The 18921-nt window shown below is 50.3% G+C and overlaps 1 protein-coding gene across 2 annotated transcripts; it reads left to right on the top strand.

Moving 5' to 3' along the window:
- Positions 1 to 55: 55 nt before the first annotated feature.
- ZCRB1 (zinc finger CCHC-type and RNA binding motif containing 1) lies at positions 56 to 10614 on the top strand. 2 transcript variants are annotated; one of them, XM_040978895.1, is made up of 8 exons: positions 56 to 148; positions 1033 to 1118; positions 3708 to 3736; positions 6403 to 6514; positions 6750 to 6857; positions 9675 to 9787; positions 9874 to 9949; positions 10437 to 10614. In XM_040978895.1, exons 2-8 carry the CDS (start codon positions 1035 to 1037, stop codon positions 10566 to 10568), a joined length of 654 nt encoding a protein of 217 aa, XP_040834829.1. In that variant the 5' UTR covers positions 56 to 148; positions 1033 to 1034; the 3' UTR covers positions 10569 to 10614. The 2 variants fall into 2 exon arrangements, with proteins under 2 accessions (XP_040834829.1, XP_040834830.1); XM_040978896.1 differs by lacking the exon at positions 56 to 148 and having other exon boundaries at positions 610 to 1118.
- Positions 10615 to 18921: the final 8307 nt, after the last annotated feature.

Genomic DNA, 18921 nt, shown 5'->3' with positions numbered 1-18921 from the left:
CGGCGGCTGGGGCCGGGACCCGTAGACGGCGGCCGGGGAGGCGGAGGAGCCGTGAGAGCTGCGGGAGCCGTGCCTGAGCCCGCTGGGCCGAGGAGCCGCGCCTGAGCCCGCTGGGCCGAGCCTCGCGCGCCGGCCGCCCCGTGGGAAGGTGAGGGCCCTCAGCCACGGCCCCTCCCGGCGGCCGCAGCCGGCACCCTGTTCCGGGGTGGGGCGTCCTGTTCCCCCGGAGTGTGCGGTTCCCTTGCTGTGTGCGTGACGTCCTGTTCCCCCGGAGCGTGCGGGTTCCCTTGCTGTGTGCGTGACGTCCTGTTCCCCCGGAGTGTGCGGGTTCCCTTGCTGTGTGCGGGGCCGCATCCAACCTCACCCCAAATTCCCGCTCCTGTCCGGGCAGTGGGCGCCACGGCCTCCAGAGCTGAAGCGCTTGCCCTGGGTTCAGTGCTTGGGACGTGTTCGTGGCATAGTTTGGATGTGAAAAGTCAAAATAGGATGGTTGGTTTGCCTGTCACATGTTCGTGAATATCAGAAGGGTGGGATGGAAAGAAGTTGATTTGGAGGCAAAGAAGCGCCCTGCGGCTGTCTTTAATAATACTGATTTTGTGTTAACTTTTTGAGGATCCTGCCTGTGCGTGGTTATCAGACTTTCTGCTTCCGAAAGAAGCTTGTTTTGTTTTGTTTTGCTTGGTTTTTCTTTTCAGTTCTGTTTCTCCGAAGTTCTTTCCAGAATCCTGGTACCAGTCGGTATCTCTTTGAGGCACTGAGCCAATTCATAGACTAAAATGGGGTCATTTCATCATTTGGTGCTCATAGGCAAAATGTGTGAATTTAAAGGATTTTACGTGGTCAGAGACTGGCATTTCCTCATGCCTCTGCAGGGAAGTGTCTGTTGAAAAGTTCCAATCTTCACAGAACACCAAGGCTGGCTGGGCGAGGAATCCTCAATTCCTTGGGTTCCTGAAATGTAAGCCAGCGTTGATTTTCGGTGCAATCAAGAATGCCTGCTCTAGAATTCTTCCAAACTTGTTTGTTTTCCAGACATGAGCGGTGGATTGGCCCCAAGCAAAAGCACGGTGTATGTCTCCAACCTTCCTTTTTCCCTGACAAACAATGACTTGTACCGGGTAAGTTCTGTATTCTGTAACTTAAAGATGAACAAAATCTTCTTGTCCATCTGTAAGTTGGTGGACATGGAAGCATCCTAAAGGAGTTGCCATAGAAACCCCACCCCTGCCTGGGTCCACTTCCTGGGAGTGGGTGGTTTTTACCAGTTGCAATCCCATTTCTCAGAGCTAGGCTGTTCCTATCTCTGTTCCAATCTTGCTGAAGGCCAGGTGGGTCCCAATCATCTGGGGCTGCTCTGCCAGTGGTGCTAACTGCTGAGGGTTTGGGGTTCTGATGAAGGAAGCTGTCCAGACAAGGTGTCTTCTGTGGAGAGGGGGGCACAGGGGCCTGTGAGTGTGGTGTTGAGGTGTGAGCTCTAGGGCAACAGGACCAGGAAGGGAGGCTGGGCTGCGAGGGCGGGAGGCTGGCCGCATCTGCGTCCAGCCCCGTGGAGACCTGCGTCTTGGCATCTGTTGCAAACACAGATAAATGGGAGCAGAAAACAAGCTAGAAACTTCCTAGGAGAATTTAGAATGCTTTTATATCTCTTCAAAACAGCGAGTTCTTTGCAAGCGCAGCAAGTGTGTACAGCCTGCCTGGTGCGGTGGGAGCTGGGGCAGGCTGGTTTCCTCCTTGCTGACGTGGCTTTCGGGAGCACTGCTGGGTGGAGGGAGGGTCCGTTGCCTTTTCCTACCCCTCGGGTTTGCACAGGCCTTAGCAAAAGCCTGGCAGTTGGTGTTTGTTTTCACCTCTGCATAAGGATGATTGAGGGGGCATATTCTTTGACCGTGTGACCCCTGTGACACCTGCCCTGCAGACAGGCAGCTGAAAGAACTTGAAGAGTGTGAGCCTGCTTGTCCCTGGCTGCGTGGGTGGATGTTAGTAGAGCTGCTGCTTGGTGACGTACAGTACTGGATTGACATAGGCTGAGTTTGAGAGCTGGCCGCAAGGTCATCCCTTGGTTTGGAAAGAGATTTACTATATTATTGCATGTTAAGTGCTAGGCAGAGCACAGTAGGGTCCTGGTGGCACATCAGTGAGCAAAAACATAAATATTCCTCTGATGTAGCAGGAGAAAGAAAGAATGAAAACAGTACAAAGTCAAGTTATAGATTACATGCTAAGAAAATGCTGACCGTTGCTGGGGAGGAAAGGGGAGGGCTATTCTGTGTGAAGTGCAGCAGATGTAAGATACCCTCAGGAAGGAGGCGACCAGCCTGGGAAGAGCTGCAGCCAGCTCGGGCAGAGCTGCAGCCAGCCCGGGCAGAGCCGCGGCCAGCCCGGGAGAGCTGCGGCCAGCCCGGGAGAGCCGCAGCCAGCCGGGGAGAGCCGCCTGGGGAGAGCCGCAGCCAGCCCTGGAGAGCCACAGCCAGCCGGGGAGAGCCGCCTGGGGAGAGCCACAGCCAGCCCTGGAGAGCCACAGCCAGCCCGGGAGAGCCACAGCCAGCCCGGGAGAGCCGCAGCCAGCCCGGGAGAGCCGCAGCCAGCCGGGGAGAGCCGCAGCCAGCCGGGGAGAGCTGCAGCCAGCCCGGGAGAGCTGCAGCCAGCCCGGGAGAGCCGCAGCCAGCCCGGGAGAGCCGCCTGGGGAGAGCCGCAGCCAGCCCGGGCAGAGCCGCGGCCAGCCTGGGAGAGCTGCGGCCAGCCCGGGAGAGCCACAGCCAGCCGGGGAGAGCCGCAGCCAGCCCGGGAGAGCCGCAGCCAGCCGGGGAGAGCTGCAGCCAGCCGGGGAGAGCCGCAGCCAGCCGGGGAGAGCCGCAGCCAGCCCGGGAGAGCCGCAGCCAGCCGGGGAGAGCTGCAGCCAGCCGGGGAGAGCCGCAGCCAGCCGGGGAGAGCCGCAGCCAGCCCGGGAGAGCCGCAGCCAGCCGGGGAGAGCTGCAGCCAGCCGGGGAGAGCCGCCTGGGGAGAGCCGCAGCCAGCCCGAGAGCTGTGCAGACTCAGTGTGCAGACACTGGAGGAGACCCGGGCTCGGCAGAGGCAATAGGAACCCTCACCTAATCACAGAACTCAAAGCTTACCCTTCATTGCATGCATTCTAAACATCTTTTTCTAAGCAATAAAGGGACTGTTGGCATGGACACTGGCTGAAACTGTAGGAATAGTTGGGATTGCTTAGCAGGAAAATGCAGAGGTGCAGGCACAGCTGGGCCAGCATCACCAGCTTAGGCAAGCCACCAGGAGGAGGACATGAGGGACGTGCATTTTCATTATAGACGCTTCTGTAGTTTGTTTCCTTCCTCTAGAAGCAGTCTGAGGTTCTCACACTGTGTGGATGGTGGGAGGGCTAGGGCTGGTGGTTCCTCACGGTGCTGGAGCTGTGATGCGCAGAGTTCTAGAGCTGAACCTCAGCTGCGTAGTGTCGTCCATAGGTCCAGCTCAGCTGGCTCGTGCAGGCTTGTGTATTCTCTGCACACCTTGCATTGTGAAAAATTAAGAAACTTAGACAATATGTACAATCCCATTAGCAATAAGGGTGTTAATGCTAATTATCAAATCAATTTCTTCCACAGCCTGCTATGTGGAGTGGGCTAACTTGTTTCATCAACTGTAAAATAATTATACAACCTGAAAATGTATTATTCTAAAATAAATTATGTGGTCTTTTGTTTCAGATATTTTCCAAGTATGGAAAAGTTGTGAAGTAAGTATTCATTGATATCTTTTGATTGTTGTAAAAGCTTATCTGAATTTGCTTTTTCATAATTCTTTATGACAGTAGATGGAATTTTTCATGAAATACATATTTGGTATAAAAAATACTGTGAACCTTTTTATAAATATTTGGGTTTTTATTTACATAAACATGTGGACATTTTAAGACATTGTTAACATACAGATGATTTTGTTTGCTTTTTGAGGCTTAACAGTGTATTATAAACCTGTATAGAGAAACCCTATTTTTTTAAATTCATTTAGATATCTTGATATTATATATATATATATGGTCTGTGTAATTTCCTATTATATCTGAAATCTAAGACTAATTCTGCCTAAAGTCTGACTAAACAGATGTTGCTTTTAGAACTTGTGCTACCAGGTACACTGTAAATGGGTCACATGTCACCACAGAAAGGGTAGGAAGATGAGTATGTTGAAGGATGTGACGTCAAGTTTGTGACTCTGATTAACAAAATACAGATTCTTTATAAAAAATAGGACAGGAACCAAAAATTAGAGCAGATCATAATTGCAATTGGAGATAGGAGACATGCAGTAGAAACGCTCCATGGTGCTGTGTTTATTTCACTCTTTTGTCAAACACCTAGCTCTGTTATGAGGCAGAGAAAGTCAAGTGGCAAGTGAAAGTGGTGAGAAGTGAGGGAGATTGGAGCCAAGGTGGACGCTGTCGCACAAAGGATGCTGGGTTTATTTATTCCTTAGTACTTCCGCCAGTAGATGAGAGATTTGTCACCAAGAAACCAGTGAGCCTAGGTCGGTGAACCGTTGAACAGCATTTTGGGCAGGACCGGAGCAGCCAGGCTGGGCTGGGGAACGGAGGCACGGGATTGCTCCCCACGCCTGGTGGGGAAGGCTCAGCAAGATGGTTTGTGGCTTTAACTCACCTTTGCAAATGTGAAAACTTCCATAGAGTAAAAGCAAGTCTGTTGGAACCTGTTTCAGAGCTGGTTGGGCGCTGCGGCAAGCCTGGCTAGCTCTGGCTTTGCCAACCGCCTGTGCCGCTGGAGGGCTTGCTTCTCCTCCGGGCACTGGGAAGTGCCGCCCTGCTCCGTGCCCAGCCGCCCTGCGCTGTTTCAGCAGGTTTCTTCTCTAAATGAAACTCAACAGTGCTTTTCTTAGTGTGGTCTGTGTTCTATCGGTTTTAATTCCATTGCCTAACAGACCCAAAACTAAAATTGAATACAACCTTGCTGCATTCTCTGTCCAGTGTCCTGTAATTTGGGTTTTATGAAATTGTTCAACTTTGCCCTTTTCAACTATTTCTAGATAACTTCAAACTTTAAAAAAAGGTTTCAAATATCCAACATAGCATTTTTCTCCTCTAGTGTCAGTCCACATTTTGAAGCATTACTTGTAGCTGTCCTTTCTTTTTTAACATCCTTTGGATCTGGAACCAGATAGTCACAAGGAATAAAGCCACCGCCCCTGTTTGTTTTCCTTCATTTTTGTTTCTGCTAGTGCATCCTCACAGTGAAATTCAGATGACGTGTTACTGCATGGAGGACAGAGTTCCCCCGCAGCCCGCGTGGAGGCGCACTGTCCCCAGGACTGGGATTGGGTTGGTCATCAGAATGCTATCTCAGGCCCCACTGTGATGTATTAGCCATCTGCCTGGTTCACATAAAAATTTTAATTTGGATTCGGCATATATTGGTGGCTTTTGTAAGATTTATTCTTAAAGGAAAGGCAGATTAATAGAGAAGAGAGACAAAATGATCTGTGTGCTAGGTCACTCCCCAAGTGGCTGCAACGGCCAGAGCTGAGCCATTCCCGAGCCAGGAGCTTCTCCCATGTCTCCTGAGTAGGTGCAGGGTCCCAAGGCTTTGGGCCGTCCTCTACTGCTTTCCCAGGCCACAAGCGGGGAGCTGGATGGAACGTGAAGCAGCCAGGACATGAACCAGCACCCATACCCAGCACATGCCAGGCAAGAATTCAGCCACTAGGCTACCACACTGGGCCTTATCTGAAGATTCTTACCTGACCATGCTTTTGCAAGGGTGATTTTTTTTTCCATATCCACCCCCACCCCATTTACAGTCATTTCTTTGCAGTCACTATGAGAAAGAACTCCCCATACCTCTCACCCATGCCCTTAATTGATGAATGGTGTAGACTTAGCACTCCCTGCTTTCCTACACTTAGAAGAATATAGACTAGCGTACATGATGGTTGGTGTGCTCAGACAGCCCTGGTCGTGGGCTCTCCCCCACCATGTGGCTGACCCACTGGGCCTCGATGTAGGGCTCCACTGAATGGCACCCAGTGAGCCAGTGTCCTCAGGACAGGCTCAGGTGGGGCTGGTGGCAGACAAAAGCAGGGCCTACTCACACCTGTTACCCTGTGGGTGCGGCTAAAATCCAAGGAAACAATATTAAGAAAGGATTAGGTTGTAGAGCCTAAAGGAATAGGCAAACTGGAGAAAACAGCCGAGGCTGTATTGCTGGCTGGCAGGGAGAGTGTGAGCTGCGAAGGAGTGCAGCTGACCCAGCGAGGCCGTGTCTCCTGTTCACTTGGCCTGCTCCGTGGGCTGACTCCTCGTTAGAGCTGCAGGGGCACCTTTTAAAGCATTTGCAAAGCATTACTGTGTTTCTTTTATTGCTTTCTCTAACTGCTTATTTGTGCCTTAAGGGTCACTATAATGAAAGATAAAGATACAAGGAAGAGTAAAGGGGTTGCCTTCATTTTGTTTTTGGATAAAGACTCTGCACAGAACTGCACGAGGGTGATAAACAACAAGCAGGTGAGTGCGCATTCTGTCGGGGTGGGACCCGGAAGCCTCTGCCCACTCCGGCGGCAACTCGGGTGACTGACTTAGGGAAAGCAGAAGCAACCAGAGCTGTGTTGGTGTCCCAAGGCTTTGGTGAAGGGTAGAATGTGTCTCAACCAGCAAAGGATGAAGTGGAGCTGCCGCCCGAAGGAGCCGGGCAGGCGCTGCCCGTGGGGCATCGAGGGCACTGACCTCCTTCTCTGTGCAGTTATTTGGTAGAGTGATTAAAGCAAGCATCGCCATCGACAACGGAAGGGCAGCTGAGTTCATCCGAAGGCGGAACTACTTTGATAAGTCCAAGTGCTACGAATGTGGGGTGAGTGGGGAGAAGACCTGGTGGAGTTTTCCAGAACATACACTAAGGCATTTTGATGTTATCTTCTACTTTTCAAAACTTCTTACTGGCCAAATAAAGCTAGGTAATAAAAGTTGGCTTAGAAACTGCAGACTCTTCACAAGTTTAGCTGAGTAGGGCCACGTACGATGGTTTTCTCTTCCATTGCTAAGTCTGCCTCATTGCCGAAAGATCGTAGGTGACTGATGTTGTGGTATAGTGGGTTGAGCTACTACTTGTTATACCTGCATCCCATATGGGCACTGATTTGAGTCCCAGCTGATCCCTTTCTGGTCCAGCTCCTCGCTAATGTGTCTGGAAAAACAGCCCGAGATAGAACAAGTGCTTGGACCCCTGCAGCCACGCAAGAACTGGGGAAGACACTGCCAGTTCCTGGCTTCAGCATGCTTTGTCTGGCCCTGGCAGTTGTAGCCATGGGAGAGAATCAGCAGATGGAAGGCACCTCTCTTCTGTCTGACACTCTAATTCTACTTCTCAAATAACTATTAGAGAAAAATAATAAATCAAAAAAATTTTGTTCACATGGTAGTCTTGCATCCCAATTCTGTACCCGGCCTTTCTGTTGTTGATGTTTGCCCCACCTTCTGTAGGAAGTTGTCTTCTGAGATGTTTAATTTCCTGTTAGTTTTGCTGGAGGTCTGGCACCAAGCCATCGCCTATGTTGTCTTCCTGCTTCTCCTCATGATCGCTGTATGGTGGGGGGACCAGAGCTTCAGGACACCTGAATAAATTGTACAGTTAGAATAAATGGCCCATTTAAACGGTGAACTTTTATGTCTTGAATCAGGACTTAAATGTTTGCGAAAGAATACTTGTAGCGGCTGGTTTCCAGAGTGTCCCCGTAAATCATACCAGAGCCTGGAGGGTGTTGGGGAACAGGAAACAGACTTTCTGAGAGACGCTGCTTATGGTGTCAAGGTTGTAAGACCTTTCCTGCTCCACTCTCTGTGCTTTCCCTCTTAAGCTCCCTGCCAGGAAAAAAAAAGATACAAAGACAACTAGAGGGTGCAGTGTGGTGCCTAGCGGCTAAAGTCCTCACTTTGCACGCACCAGGATCCCATATGGGCATCTGTTCTAATCCCAGCAGCTCCACTTCCCATCCAGCTCCCTGCTTGTGACCCCGGAAAGCAGTTCAGGACAGCCCAAAGTCTGGGGAACCTGCACCCACATGGGAGACCTGGAAGAGGCTCTGGGCTCCTGGCTTCAGATCAGCTCAGCTTCTGCCGTTGTGGTCACTTGGGGAGTGAATCATGAGAGGATCTCTCTGTCTCTCCTTTCTGTATATCTGCTTTTCCAATAAGAATACATACATCTCTTAAAGAAGACGAATGCATAGGTGGGCAGAAAGGCCAGTAGCCACCTGACTGTACACTTTGTCACTGCCCGACTATGAGCCCGCGTAGGTGAGTGTGTGATCGTGTCCACAGGAAGCTCAGAGTGGGGGAATCCTGGCTCCTGCTCCTCCCCTCCCTTTCCCTGAGGTTTCTCACACTCTGCCAGCCTTGCTGTTCCTGTTGCTAGATCCTTCCCCTCACTGTCACCCTATGCTCAGGTGGTAATGTTTTTGGTGCTCGTGGTTCCGGAACGTGGCGTGGGTGCTCTGTGTTGACACTGACCACCACCTGTCTTCAGCCCTGCCCCGGGGACGCAGGCGCGTGGTGTGTTTGAGGCTTTGTCTCGTACACTTGGGATATCCTCTTTGCCCAGTGTCCTGCACAGCCCATCCTACCTCTTCTCCACGTGTAGTGAGCTGGCAATGTGCAGGTGTAATTCCGAGTGCTCCCGTTCTGTGGCTCGTTACGCACAGCCGTCCTAACGCACAGTGCAAGCCAAATGGAGTTAAGAGAGATCTGTATTTTGGTGCGAAACATTTTGAATTTCATGCATTTTTTTTTCATAATACAAACTCCATGAACTCTTTGAAGACCATGCATGGATATGGTTTTTAATTTTCTAGTATTAACTGAAAGAATTAAACAGGGAAAATTAAGAATAGCTTTTTTATTGAACCCAACATTTATCCAAATCATTGAAATATGATTAATATGTTTCAGTTATTAAGGTCTTTTACCTTCTTGATCAATTAAATCTTCAGAACTCCAATGTATAGTTCACGTTCATGTGCCTCAACTTCATTTTGTTTGAAAGTCAGTTAATAAGCAAGGGAGAGTCACAGAGAGCATCTTCCATCGTCTGGCTCACGTCCCGGATCACCGTGACGGCCACAGCCGGGCCAGGCTGAAGCCAAGGGGTCTCCTGGATGTCCCACACGCTGCCAGGGGCCAGACACTCTGCCACCTTCCCCGGCCGTTGGCAGGTTGCTGAGTCGGGCGGGCACAGTACCTGCTGTCCTGCAGGATGCTGTCCCTCTGTTTGCTATGTAAACAAAAGAATGGATCCTGAAGAGTGACAGGAGTACTTTTCCCAAAGTAACTAAAAGTTTGTACAGTTAGAACAGATGGCCCATGTAAATTGTGCATTTTGTTCTATCTTGAGTCCGGCTGTAAATGTTTGCAGAGAGAGCACTTGTGGTGAGACGGCTAAGCTACTCCCTGCGGTTAAAGAAGCAGACTGAGAGGAAGAGCAACACAGAACGTGCTTCTATCAAAGCAGTGGCTTGTCAATCATTAGTTTCTTCTGTAGATTCTCCATGTGGAAGTAAACCTTATTTTTAAAACCTAGTAACTGCAAGTTACTAGTAAAAGCAAGGTAACTGGCTGGTTTATTCTAACAGCAATACATGTAATTTTTTTTCCCCTTTTAAATTTGATGCAAAAGGAAAGTGGACACTTAAGTTATGCATGTCCAAAAAATATGCTTGGAGAACGGGAACCTCCAAAGAAGAAAGAAAAAAAGAAAAAGAAGAAAGTTCCTGAACCAGAACAAGAAATGTAGGTGCATCTCCTTAGTGAATACATATGTGTCGCTTTTGCCTGTCACAGTGGCTTGATTGCGTTCTGACAATTCTGTTGTTTAGCGAGGAAGTGGAAGACAGTGAAGACGAAGGGGAGGACCCTGCCCTGGACAGCCTCAGCCAGGCGATTGCCTTCCAGGTACTGTGCCACATGCTTCCAAGCCGGCCCACGCTTCCATTTCCCTTGCTGCGTCTCAACTTCCCCTGCAGCCTCTCAGGCAGTAGGGACTGTCTGAAGCCTAGAAGCTTCCACAAGTTCTGCGGGTGTTGGGGCCCCGGCACTGCAGCCTAGAGCATTGTCAGTGGACACTTGCACTGGTTCCTGCAGGTGTCAGGGCCCCAGCACGTTGAGGATCTCATTCTGCTTTCAGTATGCACATGAGCAGAACTATTTGAGTAAAGCGAGCTCAGGTTCACCAAAGAGACGTTTCAGGAAGCCTAGAATAATGTTGAGTGGCTGTTCTGACCGGGCCAGAACCTGGCAGGAGGGGTATCTTACCTGTAGGATTTGGGGGAGCAGAAGTGGCAGTATCTGTCACACAGTGCTGCTGTGTTTTGAATTAATGCACATTAAGAGACTTTTAACGCTCTACTGGTTTTGTTTTGTTTGCTGAACTGCATTCCAGCAAGCCAAAATCGAAGAAGAACAGAAAAGGTGGAAGCCCGGTTCAGGAGGCCCCTCGACGGCGGACGACCCGAGGCGCCCTCGGATAAAGAAGAGCACATACTTCAGTGACGAAGAAGAGCTGAGTGACTGACAAGACGCTTGTGTAAACACCCTAGAATAAACAGAGTCTGGGAGCACAGCCTTCAGCGGACTGAGGTTACTGCTAGCGTCTGACATAGGATGCCTAACACCAAATGATATTTTACTAGCAGACAGTTCATTGCAAATCTTAAAATAACATGTAAAGTGTCATGTTTCTATCTTGCCTTAGCACAGTACGGTTTGGGCATCCCTAATCTGAAATCCTAAATGCTACAAAACCTGGCAGATGTTCAATGCCGATACAGCATCTCAACTAGGACACCACACACATGTGGAGCTCTCAGATGGCTGTGACGTTTCCTTTAGGAAATGGAAAAAAAAAAGTCACACTCAATTTTTTGAAAAGGTCAACAAGGGCCTGACACAGTAGCCTGGTGGCTAGTGTTTGCCTTGTGCGTGCCGAGATCAGGGTTACATAAAGCACCAACAGTGCATGCTTAGCCCGGCTCCCACCCTACGAGAACTCCAGGCCCCAGTGTCTCAGACAGGAGATGGGCAGCGTGTGCTGCCCCTCAGAATCCACCAGTGAGAATACTCACAGTAAGCAATACTATTAATGTCATTGACCCACAAGAAAAAGCTCTTGATCATCTGAGATGCTCATTATAAAATTTCGTTCATGGACTCGGCGTGGTGGCGCAAGTGGTTAAAGGTCCTCGCCTTGCACACCCGGGATCCCATATGGGCGCTGGTTCTAATCCCGGCAGCTCCACTTCCCTTCCAGCTCCCCGTCTGTGGCCCAGGAGAACAGTTGAGGACAGCCCAAAGCTTTGGGACCCTGCACCTGCGTGGGAGACCCGGAAAAGGCTCCTGGCTTCGGATCGGCATAGCATCGGCCGTTGCGCTCACTTGGGGAGTGAATCATTGGACGGAAGATCTTCCTCTCTGTCTCTCCTCTCTGTCTGTCCGCCTTTCCAATAAAAAAAATAATAAAAATAAATCTTTTTAAAAAAATTTTAAAAAAATAAAATTTCGTTCATGTCTGATTATTTTACATGGCTTTTGAAATTTAATCTTCAAAAACTTGATAAAATGCTAATAAACTTTTTAAAAAGAACTTTATGTGTAAATACTGGTGTTTTGTCATCTTGTTTCTTTCAGCTTTATCCCCAATCGGATAGGTTGTGGATACTGTAAATTAGTAAGAAGCTTGGAGAGATGTGATACAGTCTCTATTTGTGGCACTGGCATCCCATTTGAAGTCCTGGATGCTCACATCCAATTCAGCTGCCTGCTGGTGGCCTGAGAAGGCAACAGAGGATGGCACAGGGCCTTGGGCCTCTGTGACCGTGGGAGAGGCCTGCAGGAAGCGGGTCTTAGAAATTAGTAAAAGGCTTGTGACGAGACAAAGCAGTTACTGTCTAGGAGCCAGCTGCTTCCAGATCTCCAACATGGGTGGCAGGGCTCCAAGGACTTGGGCCACCTCCCACTGCTTTTCCCAGATTAGCAGGAGCTGGGTTGGAAGTGCAGAGCTAATTCAGATGGGATACTGGCACTGAGGGTGGCATCTTAACACGACTCTGCCGCCCTGCTGGCCCCTCTGAAGAAGTTCTTGAAGCAGATAGGTCAAATACATCCCACAAAGTAAAGTGGGACAACATTGCACCATGGGTGAAGCCCCCATTTGCAGGCTGGCATGCTGGAGTGGAGTACTGCTTGGGCTTTTGGCTCCTCCACTCTGACCCAGCTTCCTGCAGACGGCCTGAGAAGGTGGTAGACGGCTCGAGCGCCTGGCTTCCTGCCATCCAGGGAGAGGTTTGGTGTTGCCGATTCCCGGCTTCGCTTTGGCTTAGCCCTGGTTGAGACATCTGTGGAGCAAAGCAGCAGTTGAAACTTTCTTTCATTGTACCTTTCCAATAGCCTTGGGACCCTGCACCAGCATGTTAGAGACCACAGTACCGGCCGTTGCGCTCACTTGGGGAGTGAATCTTTGGACAGAATATCTTCCTCTCTGTCTCTCCTCCTCTCTGTATATCCGACTTTGTAATAAAAATAAAATAAATCTTAAACAAACAAACAAGGCCTCCAGAAGTGGAGATAGAATTCGGAAGCCCAGATGATAAAATAACATTTAAAAATTATTTATTTCCTCTCTCTCTTCCCCTCTGTATATCTGGGCTTTGTAATTTTAAAAAAATTATTTATTTGTTTGTTTGAATGGCAGATATATAGAGAAAAAGACAGAGGGAAAGATCTTCCACCTGCTGGTTTATTGCACAAGTGGCCGCAACAGCCAGAGCTGAGTTGATCTGAAGCCAGCAGCCAGGAGCTTCTGGGTCTCCACATGGGTGCAGGGAGCCCAGCACTCAGGTCATCTTCTGCTGGTCTCCCAGAAGTATTAGTGCAGAGCTAGATGAGAAGGGGAGCAGCCAGCACACAAACTGCCTCTGCTATGGGATCTGTACAGGCTTGACTTAATGTGATGCAACACAGCACCGGCCCCTTGCTAGAATGCTTTTTGTTTAAAATACTGTTTTAATGCCTGGCTAAAGGATTTAGTGGCTAAATCCTTGCCTCGAGTATGCCTGCATCTCATCCCATATCGGCACCAGTTTGTATCCCGGTAGCCCCGCTTCCCATCCTGCTTCCTGCTTGTGGCCTGGAGAAGCATAAAGGATGGGCCAAAGTTTGGGGACTCTGCACCCATGCGGGAGACCCGGAAAAAATAGGCTTCAAATCAGCCCAGCTCTAGCAGTTACCGCCATTTGGAGAATGAACCAGTGAATGGAAGCACTCTTTATCTCTGCTTTTGAAGTAAATAATAAAATCTTAAAGCATTTTAAAAAGAAAATAAATTGCCAAAGAGGCTGGTGATATTCGCTATCCAACAAGTTCTCCCTATAAAATCTCTAGCTACTTACATAAACAAAAGAAAGGAAGAGTGAGGGAAGGAGGGAGGGAGGGAATATCGTATTCTTAGCATTATGGGTGTCAGCACAATGATTTAGTTGGCTAATCCTCCACCTCTGTACACCAGCATCCTGTATGGGAGCCAATTTGTATCCTGGCTGCTCTACTTCCTATCCAGCTCCCTGCTTGTTGCCTGGAAGGCAGCAGAGGATGGCCCAAGTCCTTGGGACTCTGCACCCGTGTGGGAGACCTGGAAGAAGCTTTTGGCTTCTGGCTTCACATAGGCTCAGCTCTGACCATTGTGGCCATTTGGGAGTGAACCAGCAGATGGAAGACGTTTCTGTGACTGCTTCTCTCTGCAAATCTGCCTTTCCAATTAAAATTAAAATATTTTTTTAAATGTGGCTATATATTACATTGCAACTATTTTTGTATTAATATTGCACTGATATGTAAAGTACTATATGATTAAAAATAGATAAATATCAATTTGAGCACACATAAAGCAGACATCCTGTGTGATGAAGGAGCCCGTGGTGGATGGTCAAGGTTGTGGAGTGAAGCCATGCCATCTGTTGCAGGCCACACTCCCATATCGCCCACCTGGGAAACAGGTCCTTGTTTTGCTGGTCAGCCTGGGCTGTGACTGGACGCCTTCTGGGCTATCCAGACATCACAGTAACCAAGCCTGCCTCGTGTAAGCTGGGGCCGAACAAAGACACGCCTTCAATCTGAAAAACACAGAATGCAAAGACTTTCCTGCTTTGCCTGACCTGTAACCGTTTAGCAGGGGAATATGGGTAGAACTGATGTAGGATGATTTACGCACCGGGGTTTGCTCACTTAATTTGAGCGTTTGTTTTTTTAGAAATACTCATTTACCCCAGAACCCACTTGAGTCCTGGCTAATCATGTGGTGTTTGTACTGGGCTGTCTTTTATTTATTTATTTATTGTAATAATCTTAGTTGATTAGGGTACAAAGGGTCAAGGGCTACCGGGTGAAAGTGGGTAATACCATTGTTTCCACACTAATATTATCATTTTTCCCTGTATCTGGGGTTAGGGGAGTAACAAAGGGAAAAGCCCCACCCAACCTCCCACCCATCCCCGATCCCCAACAGGAGGTGCGCTCCAAGGGTCCTATTCAAACAGTTTTGATAGTTCATTAGTTCTTGATTGCTGCCAGTCTCACAGTTCCAATCACAATGAGACCTATTCAGAGTCCACTGGCTGACAGTCTCTTGATGGGGTTGCAAGATCAGCAGTTCAGTTGGAGGGATATCCAAAGAAACTTCATCTGAGTTGATCCCAGATCTGATTCTTGAGTGAGTGTGCTAGTACAGACTCCAACACCGTTCGTCACACCAATCAGCTTATGCACATGCTGGTCGTTGTGATTGCTGGGTCCGTTCTGTTTCCAGCCCTGTCTTCCTCATGAGTCAATGGGTGTTGTAGACTGGACTGTCTTAATGTCTTTTTATCTGACATAAACTTAAGCATTTCACATGCAGACTAAACCTGTAGCAACAGTGTTACAAGAACTTGTCAGTTGCTTACAAAACATTTATTCAACCTTTTGTTTTGTTTTGTTTTACTGATATGGGTTGAATTGTGACCCCAATTCACAGGTTGGTATTACTCACTTGTAATACCACAGAAGGTAATTGCATTGAGAGGTAGTATCTTCAAAGAGATAAATTAAATTACAACTAGGTCATTAAGATAATAACCCTTGGCCTAGAACTGGCATTCTGATAAGAGGCCATCTAGGATCAGGACACGCCCAGGAGGAGGTTGCTGAAGTAACTGACTCTGCCACCACCTCGATCTTAGGCTCCCAGCTTCCAGAACTGTGCCAGAATACATCCATCTCAGCTATTCAATACGCAGCACTATGATACAAAACCTCAGAGGAGTAATGTAACTGGCAATATGCACCTTGTATAACTGACACAATCAGTAAAGGTATGCCTACTTTGCAAATACAAGACACCAACCGACTAAAACAAAACAAACTAATCTTTAAAAGTCTAGTTTCATAAGCAGCTTGTCATTACACAGGCTGAGTGAGCATTCCTTACCCCAAAAGAGCCTGGGACCAGAGCCCGGCGACATGGCCTAGTGGCTAATGTCCTCGCCTTGAACATGCTGAGATCACATATTGGTGCTGGTTCTAATCCTGGCAGCTCCACTTCCCATTCAGCTCCCTGCTTGTGGCCTGGGAAAGCTGTCGAGGACGGCCCAAAGCCTTGAGACCCTGCACCCACAAGGGAGACCTGGAGAAGTTCCTGGATTCTGGCTTTGGATTGACTTAGCACTGGCCATTGCGCTCACTTGGGGAGTGAATCATCAGACAGAAGATCTTTCTCTCTGTGTCTCCTCTTCTCTGTATATCTGACTTTTCAATAAAAATCAAATAAATCTTAAAAAAAAAAAAGTCTGGGACCAGAGGTTTCAGAGCTTCTCAGACCGGGGATGTGTGCAGATACACAAGAAGGTGTTTCTGCAACAAAGCCTAGGTCTAAACATGTAAACGAGTCTATGTTCCATGTATTTTTATTCTGGAGCGTGAAGGCAATTTTACACAGCATATCTTCATTCTGTGCAGTAAATGACATTTTTATGGTAGAGTTTTCACTTGTGGTATCAAGTCCACATTCAAGAAGTTTGTGATTTGGGCAACATTTCAGAGATTGGTTTTGGATATTTGGGTTAGGGCTTTGTACTTTGTACTTGAATTTTAGTTCTGTCTCTTGGGAAAGGTTTTCGACTAATTTTTCTCCTTTAGTCATTCCATTTCTCTCACACTCCAGGTGTTAGCTGCCCCTGCCAGATAACTACAGATGAATGCACAGTTGTTGTTATGTTTGCCCAATCACTTCAGTACTCATCCTGACAGCGTCACTGGGACCTTGTGGTCAGCCTCCAGACCAAGACCGGTTCCTGGCCGCCTGGACTTGTAATCGCAGGCACAGCAACACTGACTTCTCCAGTCTCCTACCTTGGGAAGTGTATGGGAATGGAAATGGGTATGATTACATCAACACCCCAGAATGCTTCAACTCTTCAATGTCAAGTTGTTAAAACTATCACGGAGGGTCCAGAGCCATGGCATAACAACATAACGCCTCGCCTGTGATGCTGGCATTCCATATGGGCACCGACTGGAGTTCCAGCTGCTCCACTCTCCATCCAGCTCCTTGCTAGGAGCCTGGGAAAACAGCAGAGGATGGCCCAAGTCCTTGGACCCCCTCATCCTTGTGGGAGACCTGAAAGAAACTGCTGGCTTCCAGCTTCTGATTGGCTCAGGTCTGGCCATTGCAGCCATCTGGGGAGTGAACCAGCAGATGGAAGATTTCTTTGCCTGGGTGTCTCTCCCTTTCTAAAAGATAAACTAATGTTTTCTTTAGAAATGCTGAAGTACTCTCATCAGTGAACATGACTCCTGAGAACCACAGGTTCGTGTGTTGGAAAGATGCCCGAATGGGTAGGCACACGGGCCACTCTGTTGACCACAGCTTCTTACTGTTCTCATCTCCCAGACAGCAGGGACACCATAAGGAGAGGGCATGGTGCTTTACTGCACAGCACGATGGATATGGGCTACGTGTGCCTCCACATAAACCTAGGCCAGGCAGAGACCTGCCCAGCACAAGGACAGTAAGCAGGAGGTCGCGGGGGTAGCAAAGGGCATGGACCACTGTGCCAGTCTGAAGGGTCGTAGCGAACGTCACCATTTGTGAACCATCTGCTGCCTGTACTATGCTAAACCGGTGGACACCCCACTGGGGAAAAAAACACCGCATTCGAGACTTGTGACCCAAGTGAAGGCATTTATTCACAACTTTAAATTTTTATCAATGACAGAGGAGAAGGAGAGAGGGTGAAAGAGAGACAGAGTTCTCCCATTCACTGGTTCATAACTCACATGCCTGCAACAGCTGCCACTGGGTCGGGCCACAGCTGGGAGCTGGGAAGCCCACCTGAGGCTCACCCACGGGGGCAGGGAGCCAAGCGGTGGAGCCATTACTGCCACTTCCCAGGGTGTACCCCAAACTGACTCGACTCGGCACTGGAGCCTAGACACTCGGTCGGGGAATGCAGGAGTCCCGGGGTGTCTCCATCACTGGGACTAACAACCACACCTCAGAACAGTCATTGAGTGCCACACTGCCGCAGGGCTGCACCTCAGGGCCCGGGACAACCAGGTGGCAAGGAGCTTTCCAGCATGCTTAGCCTTTGATTTAAAAACACAGGCTGTGCCCTCCCTTCTGCTCCACTTTTCCTGTCGGTCTCCTCCAAGGTCGTCCCAGGGAGGACTCCCTCCTGTGCCTTAGGCTGGCAAGGGGCCTTGGCGGCCATCAGCTCAACTCTAATCCAGGGCTTGCAAGACACTTATGGACTGACTCAGCTTTACCACGATGGCACTGGATCTCCTTTTCTCGAGCTTTCCTCAGCCGCTGGGCGTGCTCCACGTGTGCAAGAAGCGCCTGGTGACCCCGGGGTGACTCGGGAGAGGGGTAATCGCTGCTCGGAGGGAGGCTAACAGGCTACCTGAGCCTCGCGCCAGCCCTCCCTCAAGCCCTGGCCATCGGGTCCCTAAGTCGCTTGTCTTTAAAATGAAGGACTAGGCTAGCACGGGCGCATATTTGCATATCGCCCCGGGCACTTAGAGCTCCAATCACACAATCTCCTCAGAATGCCCTAGGCCTGATCGGGGTTGGGACTTCCCGTGCAGCCCACGCGCGACACCTGCAGCCTCCCCGGGGCCCCGAGAGCAGCCCGGGCGTCCCTGCCGACCGGGACTGGGGAGGTGCTCCCGGGCCCGGCTCGGCCCAGGACCCGGAGCCAGACGCTCGCAGCTCCGTCTGCATCCAGAGCACGGCCTCGGCAGAGGCATTCAAAGCACAACGCTGTGTAAGGGTTGCAGTCAGCCCGGGCTACTCCAGACAGGGCGCGTCTGGCGCCGCGGCCTCGCTGCCCGCTCCTTACATAACCCGGGGGAAGTCACCCGGCCGAGCCTGCGGGCGCGCACAGCCGGCCTCCCGCGCTGGCCTGCAGGGTTCCCGGGCGGCCCGCAGCCCGGCCGCGCCCTCCTCCGCCCGGCCGCGCTCTCCTCAGCCCGGCCTCGCTCTCCTCCGCCCCGCGCCCTCCTCCGCCCGCGCTCTCCTCAGCCCGCGCTCTCCTCAGCCCGGCCTCGCCCTCCTCCGCCCGGCCTCGCCCTCCTCAGCCCGCGCTCTCCTCCGCCCGGCCTCGCCCTCCTCCGCCCGGCCGCGCTCCCAGCCGGCCCGCAGCGGCTCCCCGCAGGCCGGGCCCGCGTCCTCCTCAGCCGGGCCGCGTTTGAAGTCCCGGCGCGGCCGCCGGTTGGCGCGCGCGGGTCACGTGGCCGGAGGAGTTCCCCGACAGCTGGAGGCTGCGTGGGCTCCGGCGGCGGCGGCGGCTCGCGACCCGGCCGCGCGGCCTCCCCGCCCTCCTCGCCGCCCGCTTCCG

This window comes from Ochotona curzoniae, unplaced genomic scaffold (genome assembly GCF_017591425.1).
Source record: "Ochotona curzoniae isolate NIBS_2020 unplaced genomic scaffold, NIBS_Ocur_1.0 contig_2927, whole genome shotgun sequence".
Classification (NCBI taxonomy): domain Eukaryota; kingdom Metazoa; phylum Chordata; class Mammalia; order Lagomorpha; family Ochotonidae; genus Ochotona; species Ochotona curzoniae.
This window is presented reverse-complemented; position numbering and strand designations above follow the sequence as displayed.

Coding starts and splice junctions, on each gene's coding strand:
- ZCRB1 (XM_040978895.1), top strand. CDS start 1,035: ATGAGCGGTGGATTGGCCCCAAGCAAAAGCACGGTGTATGTCTCCAAC. Junction 1,119..3,707: donor CAAACAATGACTTGTACCGG/GTAAGTTCTGTA, acceptor CTTTTGTTTCAG/ATATTTTCCAAGTATGGAAA. Junction 9,950..10,436: donor GCCAGGCGATTGCCTTCCAG/GTACTGTGCCAC, acceptor ACTGCATTCCAG/CAAGCCAAAATCGAAGAAGA.